At 46.9% G+C, this 9,235-nt stretch overlaps 1 protein-coding gene across 1 annotated transcript in view; it reads right to left on the bottom strand.

Moving 5' to 3' along the window:
* CATSPERD (catsper channel auxiliary subunit delta) overlaps positions 1-9,235 on the bottom strand; it is a 58,802-nt gene that overhangs the window by 28,919 nt on the left and 20,648 nt on the right. The window contains exons 7-11 of the mRNA XM_019653542.1: positions 8,936-9,049; positions 6,427-6,510; positions 2,896-3,046; positions 1,911-2,006; positions 352-434 (exon numbers count right to left, since the gene is read on the bottom strand). Coding sequence (XP_019509087.1) covers positions 352-434; positions 1,911-2,006; positions 2,896-3,046; positions 6,427-6,510; positions 8,936-9,049 — 528 coding nt within the window. The remainder of the gene's footprint in view (positions 1-351; positions 435-1,910; positions 2,007-2,895; positions 3,047-6,426; positions 6,511-8,935; positions 9,050-9,235) is intronic.

Below are 9,235 nucleotides of genomic sequence, written 5' to 3'. Positions count from 1 at the left end.
GTTGCCATGGGCTACCATGTATGGCCAGCAGCCAGCGTGAGCGGCCAGCAGCCACAGTGAGCGGCCGTCCAGAAGCCGGCAAATGATGTGCCTCGCCTGGGAAGAGCGCAATGATGGTGCCAACTTGGGTCAGTGAAGCAACGCCCTCCACAACTAGACTGAAGAACAAAACGACAGCAACTTGTCTGTTCCCCTTCCCCCAATTCCCCAATAAAAATCTTAAAAAAAAAATAGTACTACTATTTTAATAACTAGAGCAGTTTCTAGCCTTCAGAACAGTATCGGAAGTTTGAGAACAAGACTGTTATTCCTTACCAACCCGGTAATAACCCTAACTTTGATTTTACCTACTTTGATTAGGAAACTTGTCAGGATTCCCAGGCTGCCATAATACAAGTTATTCTCCCGAGTTAAAACTGCCAGTTCGTTTTCAGCTAGGAAAAACCAAACAAGACAGAACAAAAATTGAAATGAGATTTGTTTCAATGGACAAAAATATTAAAAATATAAGGGCTGGCTGAGTGGCTCAGTTGGTTAAGAGCTCACTCAAGAGTGTGAGCTCTGAGCAACAGTGGTTCGATTCCTGGCCCGAGCTGAGCAGCCGCTGAGCTGCCAACAGGTGCAGGATGGCTCAGCTAAATAAATGAATAAATAAATAAATAAATAAATAAATAAATAAAATAAAATAAAAATATAAAAAGTTTGGTTTAAAAAATTACCCCAATTTCCATCATCTAGACTAGGGGTCAGCAAACTTCTGTAAAGGACTAGATAGCACATATTTTCTGCTTTGCTGGTCATGTGATGTCTGTTATAAGTATTCAACTCTGTGCAAGCTAATAAATGAGTGGGCGTGACTGTGTTCCAATACAACTTTATTTAGAAAAGCAAGTGGTGGGCCAGATTTGGTCCATGGGTCATGGGTTGCTGACCCCTGACATAGATAACCACTGTTAACATTTTAGTAAACACCCTTTCTGGTAGTATGATTTTATATGTATGATCATTTTCTGGAACCTTCCAGGCTGCTTTGTAACTTAATTTTTTGTGTACACAAATATAGCTGGCAAGTTGGCATTCTGGTGCCTGGATGAACTATAATTTATTTAACCAGTGCTCCACTGATGGACATGGAGGTCGTTTCTGGTGTTGCAGATACAAAGTTCCAGGGAACACTGGACACCATTAAAAGTTTTTATGAAGGGGTGGGGACAAGATCCAATGTATACTTTTATATTTTTTTAAAAATGCAATCAAGGAAATTTTCAGAATGAGGCTTGAGCTGAGCCTTTAAATAAAAAGCATCTGATGTAGAAAAGTGAAGGTGTGTTTTCAGGGAGAGAACTGGACTAATGTCTTTGAGGGTTTTTCAAACTCAGCTCTATTGACACTAGGGGTGGATGGCTCTTCGTGGTGGGGGCCCTCCTGTGCACTGTAGGACGTTGAGCAGCATGCCTGGCCTCCACCCAGAAGATACCAGTACCACTCCCCCTAGTCATGACAACCACAGATGTCTCCAGACATCGGCAAGTGTCCCCAGATTGAGAACCACGGGGTTAGGGAGAGAAGGGAGATCCCTTAGGGCAGTTGATGTATCAGACACACGGACCTGAATGTCATCCTGGCAAGTTCGGACTTTGTTCTTTAGAAAATAAGAAAACATTAAAGATTCTAGATATGGGGGGTGAGGTGTATTCAATGGTTTTTGTAAAAAACGAGGAGTGGGGATAAAGGCCACAGACTGGGAGAAAATATTTGCAAATCCAATTTCTGATAAGGGACTTGCATTCAGAATATATAATGAACTCTTACAACTCAACAATAAAAAGACCAAAAGCCCAATTGAAAAATGGGCCAAGGACCCGAATAGATATTTCAGCTAGAAAGCTACCCGCAAGTTGGGCACGCACTGGCAGCCACACTGTGGATGGTGATACTGGCTTCAAAAATGGAAGAATACAAGATGCGGTGTCCTTCTCGCACAGGGATGGGGTCGACGAGCTGACCTATGAGAAACAGGGCAGAATCATGGGCACATGTGGGAAAGGAGTGTCCATAGCTGAAATGCTGCCCACCCCACCCATGGCCTGTGACTCAAATGATAAAGATTCAAGGAAAATATAGCACTGAGATGCAATGTTGTAAAATACTGTATGGAATATGCTTAGGTTTAAGAAAGCTTTTTTGCTGCCTAGAGGCATGAATACCATGGAAAGCCTTTTATCACATGGGTAACATGTGTAAGGAATAAGGCAGAGCTTTCTTTCTAGAATGGGCTCTCCAAACAGGCAGTCCAGCCCTGAGCCCTTTCCTTGCACTGCAAGGAACAGCGATGTTCAAGTGGCCTGACCAGAGCTGGGGAGCTGGCTGTGATGGCAGGAGTTCTTGCAGCCACATCTGTGTGCAGAGGTTCCTAATGGCCCCTCCACAGGAAGGTCTGCCTTTTGTTTTTCTGCTTATGCAAGCTGGCGGGCTAGGACTCACGTAGCCTGGGCACTGCCAGGGTTCTTCAGCTAGGCCAGCTGCAGATGCTGTGCCACTTCCAGATTTTTCTCTTGCCTGGGGAAGCTCAAGTGGGTGGCACTGACCCATGTCTTGGAGTCACTAACCTCGGCCCCCAAACAAAATCTGCAACTCCTAAACTGAAGACTTGGACCCTCTACCCTCAGCATCTGGCGATTTTCAGAATCTGCCTATGTGTCCCTGAAGGTCCCACAAGGCAGGGAATGGTGTGTGTGTGTGGCGGGGGGGGGGGGGGGACTCAGTGAGGACTGTGAAGTGAGAATGGGTTCCTCCTCATCCACTCAAGTTAGGGGAGGGAAAAAATAATGGCATGTGCCATTCCCTCCTGGAGGGGGACACTGAGCGGCAGCCCCAAGCCTGGGCCTCACTCACCTGCACTTCGGGAGACTAACAGGCTCTTCTCAAACCAGAAGATGAGAATGCCTTTCTGGCCCGGGGTGATGAGGATGTCAAGGGTCCCATTGTAGTCAAACGGCAGCCCAAAACTGTGGTTCAGGGGGTGGTCTGAGTACCCGAACTTGGCCTGAGAGAGAAAGACTACTGAATCTCTAGCAATAAAAGAAATCACTAAATCAGTGATTACACAGCAATAGACCAGTGTGGGTCCATGTGCTTTGTTATTCAAACATTCTTCAAACTTTATTATCTGGTCCACTGGTTCTCAGCTTGAGGTGATTCTGCTCCTAGGGGACACAGGGCAATGTCTGGAGACATTGTGGTTATCACACAGAGGATGGGCCTGGCATAGTGGGTAGGGTGAGGGCTGCTGCTCAACACCCCAGTGTCCAGGATAGGTTCTCATGACAAAGAACTGAAAATGTCCACAGTGCCGAGACTGAGGTGCCCTGCTCTCTCTTGTTCTCTGCCAGGCCCGTGTTGGTGCCCTTGTATCTGGATTACTGTTCAAGTTGATTTATCTCCTCTGACCCACCTGTACGCACACTCCAGATTCTTTTCCTAATGACCTCTTGCATCAAGCCACTCGCACCTTGCGACCCTCTAAGGGCCGGCTATCTGCGTCAAGTCTAAATTGCTCTGTGTGATTGTCAAGTTCTCTCTTATCTACTCTTTATGGAAGACCTCTTACAGCACTGTGCAAGGATGGAATTAAAATACAACACTGTCGGAGGCGGCTGGTTAGCTCAGTTGGTTAGAATGCAATGCTCATAATACCAAGGTTGCTGGTTCGATCCCCACATGGGTCACTGAGTTGCACCCTCTACAAATAGATTGAAACAACTACTTGACTTGGAGCTGATGGGTCCTGGGAAAACACACTGTTCCCCAATAAAAAATTAAACAAAACAAAACAAAAAACCCCAACACTGTCACTGGTTCCTAAGCGAGTCCCACCAAGACAGCTGCATCCCCTTCCCAGAAGATGCACCATGGAGAGGAGGGAGGGACTGGCCTGCTTTCTAGGTGCCTCCTGGGGCACAGAGAGAATGTCGTGCTCAGGGTGAGGATGGGCTGTGCGCGGGCTACTGAACTTGACTCATCCTGCCGCCGACTGTGGACACAGGCCAAGCCCATCTGCTTAATAACTTCCCTAAGATTCAGCGAGTGTGAGTTCACAGCCCCCAGCTCATCCCACCGTGTCATGGACTGGCTGGGCTTGATCCTGATAAAGGTGAACTGGAACTTTTAGCAAACATAATCAGTTGGGAGGGCCTATGGGAGGAGCTAGGGCTTATGGAAGTTCTCCTGCTCTGCTCTACGTAATCCGGAGAACCCTACACCCGAGAACTCTGTTTATAACAAAGCTCTATGGTTCTAACTTCCTTTTCCCTACTATAAATACCTTCTGTCTTGGCACACAGCCCAGAGTGTGCACATAACTTGCCATGTCTGCGTGCACTAGGTTGCAACCGTTTCTTTTTCCTGAATAAATCCTTTTGGTGACCAAACACCTAGTTGATAATAGTTTTCAGTCCACAGTCCTGGAATCCTAGAGTTGCACAGCTGAGCTGACTGGTGTCTGCGCAGCCAATTAAGGCAACAAGTCAACCATGAAAGAGTTCAGCCTTTAACCGCTTACTGCGGTGGGGTCAGGAAGAGACGAGGCCCAGGGAAACACCAAGCCCCTTGTTCCGTTTTCCTGTGGAACGGCACACCAGGGGAGGGTCTGCCGGATCCAGGCAGGTGTAGGGCTCCGCTCGCTGTGGAGGGAGCTCCTGTGGTTTTATGCACCCAGGGAACGGAGACTGAGTCAGAATGGAGAAAAGGGTCAGCCAGGTTTCCTCCTCCTCCTCTCTCCACAGGGAGGCGCAGGAATTGGACTTCAGTGGAAAATCACAGATAAAGGCCTAGGAATAAATGCCCAGGGGGCTTGAGGTGCTTGCAAGTCCTTCAGCGCCTGCAGTGCATCCACCCTGCACGTCTGGAGTGGGGAGGCCTGCCAGGTAGGGCTTTTGTGTCTGCCTGTGGTCAGGCCTCCAGGTGGTAACCAGGAGCTGGACTCTTTAGCCACTAAATTCTTGAGATTTCCACAGTGGTAGGAGTGTTTCTGTAATTCCAGGTGTAAGGATCTCGGCCCAGACCCTAGGCCGGACAGACTCAGCCGGACAGACTCACTTTTAAAAATCATATTTCAGCTACTCCAGCTAGACTCTAAGCAGAACTTCCCGGTAAGACAGTAAATGCCTAGCTTTACAAGAAATGGGTTGCAACAGAAATATTAAAAATGTTTTACAGAAGTAGTCTTATCACAACTAGATTGGACCATTTCACAAAAACTAACAGCTCTTTTTGCTTCTGTACACCTGCTTTGCTTCTGCTGGGGAATAAAAGGTTAAAGAACAACATTCCTCAGGCCTTGCAGTTCCTCCTTCCTCTCCCTGCCTTCATGTTAACATTTCAGGAGGCCTTGAAGCAAACTAACTTTATCAACCCGGTCACGATGTACTGTTAAGACACCTGGACATAACAACACTGTTGCAACAGCGAGATGCAGTTTTAACTAAAATAACTACACCTTCTTTTTGGCTTCTGTAATTTACTTTACGTTTAACCCCCACCTTATAAAAACCCTATCCACTGAGACCTCGGGACCGTTTTCTCCTTAGTCGGAGGGGCGGTCGCTGAGCTCAGCTTAATAAAATCTTCGGAACTCTAAACTTTAATTTGACATCCAGCCTCTTTATTGATTATCTGGACCCAACACAGGCACTGGAGCCCAGGAGCCCGGGTTTATGCTAATGAGGGGCGGGATCAATCACGTGGTTAGAGGGTGGGGCTTTTAGTCACTGGATATCAGCCCAGTGCCTGGCGGCTTCCTGGTGGTGGATTGTCTCCGAACTTCAGAGCTGCACACCCAGCTCACAAAGTTTGCAATACCGGGGTCCTAACTATCATTTTTCTGTCTTAATTTTTTTCTTCAAATGCAGTTTAAATGGATGGACTTCTCTTCCTTAGTCCTATCCTAAATACTGTCTGTGAGGGCGCAGGTTTTATATATTGATTTTCCTAATGCACATGAAAATATTTTTTAAAAGTTTGACTTGAGGCATTTAAAATGATCTCGTGCGCCATCAGCGATACACATACCACACCTTGTATTTTATCCCTGGTGCTCAGCACCTCCCAGATAACTGCAATACTTAGAGACTGCTGAGTGCATGGCAGAATGAGCAAATGAATAGGGGGAGGGAGGCTGCACAGGTATCTGGATGACAGGTAGGTGGACGCATGGATGGATGGATGGGTGGATGGATGAGTTGATGGATGGATGGATGGGTGGATGAGTGGATTGATGCATAGTTAGGTGGATAGATACATGGATGAACAGGTAAATGAAAAGCTAGATGGATTTTAGATATGACGATCTAAGGGTGTGAGTTTTAACAAAAACTGGCTTGGGGCAAAAGTCATGTAAATCATCCTTTCCAGTCCAAAGTTACTCACCTTCCCTTGATCAATGAGAAGCAGCCCGACCTGTGACAAGGAGTGAAAGTAGAAGATCCCACCTAAAGACCCGACTAGTTCTGCCTATAAAACAAACAAATAAAAAAGTTGCATATGAATAAATTATAAACGTGTTTAATTGTAAATTTAACTTCAGATTATCCAATAAGCTAAAACAAAGGAGTCTTTTTATTGTGACCCATTTCCCCTCAGTGGAAATGTAGCATCTAGGGCAGAACCTGAAGTGAAGACAGCTTTGTTTTGGGTGTTGGAGGAAGAGGTATGACCCAGACTGCTAGATGCATGCCTAGATCCTTTATTTCTGCCTAGGTTCCTGATTTTTGGTTGGTCAGCAGAGTACCCAGCAGCCAAGTTTGAGCATGAGACCAAGCTGGCTACCTGTACACATCTTTCAGGTAAAAGAGAGAAGGAATAACAATATTATTTAAGCCTCTGTTACTTGGGGGAAGGGTGTTCTATACTATACAGTGCTATGGACTAAATTGTGTCCTACCCCAAATCCATAGGTTCGAGCCCTAAATCCCTGCCTTAGTCCATTTGGGCTGTTATAACAAAGTACCATACTGGGTGCCTTATAAACAACAGAAATTTATTGCTCACATGAGGTTCTGGAGGCTGGAAGTCTGAGATCAGGGCGCCAGCATGGTCAGACGAGGGCCCTCTTCTGGGTGGCAGACTTCTCGCTGTGTCATCACATGGCAGAAGGGGGCTAGTGAGCTCTCTGGGGCCTTTTCTATCAGGACACTGATCCCATTCATGAGGGTTCCACCTTCAGGACCTAAGCACCTCCCACAGGTCCCACCACTAATAACCACACACACACACACACACACACACACACACACAGAGCAAAAAGACTACTGCACAAATAATTGGTATTTAAGTGATGAGACATCAAGGAGAAGAGTAAACATCACTCTAGGACTTCACCTCTTCTCCGGGAAGGAGGGGTTGGTGCATTTTTTGTTGTACGCAGGATGGTTGTATCTTGCTGGGTGGAATTATGCCTTGTTGGTGTCTACTTGGAGGTTGGGTATGGTTGAAGGAGATGCATATGGGTATCCACGAGGGTGGACTTGTGATGGTTAATTCTGCGTGATGTTAATTCAACTTGGCTGGACTAAGGGATGCCCAGAGAGCTGCTGAAACATTATTTCTGGGTGTGTCCATGAGGGTGTTTCTGGGAGAGATTAGCCTTTGATTCAGTAGATGGAGTAAGTAGATCCAGTCTCATCATGGTGGGCATCATCCAATCCCTTGGGGGCCCAAATAGAACAAAAAGGTGGAGGAAGGGCTAATCCACTCTCTCTTCTTCAGCTGGGATGTCCATCTTCTACTGCCCTCAGATATCGGAGCTCCTGGTTTTCGAGCCTTTGGACTCTGGGACTTAACAACAGTAGCCTCTGGGTTCTTCTACGTCTAATTTCAAATGAAAATGTGTGGCTGGCTAGGTTCTAGGCTTCGTTGGGCCTCCAGGACAGCAGTGAGAAACCAGATATGAGACGTGATCACAACTTGAGCGTGGGGTGGACTGTCTGCCTTCCTTTGGACATCTTCCCAAATGTTTGGGGGTGAAACCATTCTCTGCATCCTCTTACTTACCGAAGCATCCTGTCTTCTTCAGTGGTTTGAACCTCAGCTCTGCCAGGCTGTATGGCCTTGGCAAAGGCCCTGACCCTCTCTAAGCCTTTGTCCCTGTGTCTGTGTCCTAGGGCTGCCATAACAAAGCACCACATTCTGGGGGCCTTAAAACAAGCAGTTTATCGTCACAGTTCTGGAAGCCAGAGTCTGAAGTCACAGTGTTGGCCAGGCTGGTTCTTTCCAAGGCTATGAGGAGGCAACCGTGCCATACCTCTCTCCTAGCTTGTGGTGGATGCCAGCTGTGCCCGGCGCTCCTTGGCTTGTACCTACGTCCCTCCAGAGTCAGCCTCCGTCTGCCCTCGGGCTTCTGCTCCTTGAGCATCCCCTGCATCCTCTCCTCTTTTTATAAATTACTGGATTCAGGACCCACCCTAATCCAGCATGACCCCATCTTGACTTAATTAATTACATCTGAAAGACACTATTTCCAAGCAAGGTTACATTCTAAGGTTCTGGGTGGACATAAATTGGGGGGTGGGGAGGGGAGGCATGTACTCAACCCAGTACAGTTCTCTCATCTTTGAAATGGGGATGATGATGGTACCGATGGTACTGATTTTCTGGGGGGGAGGGGCATGAGGTTAAGTCTCATAATTGATGCATAGCCCTTACTACAGCACCAGCTCTCAGAAGCACTCCCTAAACTGTGCTGTGACCGCAAAGCTTCTGTCTCCTTTCCTAACTTCCTAATCTCCCTACCAGCTCCTTTGACCAGGAATATTCCTACCCTCCTAGCCAGCGGGACTCTTAAAGGGAGAAATCACTGGATCACCCACTGAGAGCTAATGACTCCAACCACACACGTGATATGTATTGTTTGTTCACTTTCTTACCCAAACGGACATACCTGTCTTTCATGGGCATACTTCTGAAATCTGTATCCTTGGGTATTTGAGAAATAGATGTTGGTCTGAGATGTCTGATCTCCATGCAAATAAGCAAAAACGGAATTACTTATATCCTGGAAGAACACACACACATAGAACAGTCTCTTTAAAAAGAGATAGGGCCGGGGCCAGCCGAGTGGCACGATGGTTAAGAACTGGCTTGGGACGCCAGAGGGCTCCGGTTCGGATCCCACATATGAGGGCCAGTGACACTGCCCTCTACAGCTAAGATGCTGAACAACAGCTCAACCTGGAGCTGG

Source organism: Hipposideros armiger, unplaced genomic scaffold, assembly GCF_001890085.2.
Source record: "Hipposideros armiger isolate ML-2016 unplaced genomic scaffold, ASM189008v1 scaffold_202, whole genome shotgun sequence".
Taxonomy (NCBI): Eukaryota; Metazoa; Chordata; class Mammalia; order Chiroptera; family Hipposideridae; genus Hipposideros; species Hipposideros armiger.
The sequence above is the reverse complement of the archived record's forward strand: the minus strand, read 5'-3'. Positions and strand labels throughout refer to the sequence as shown.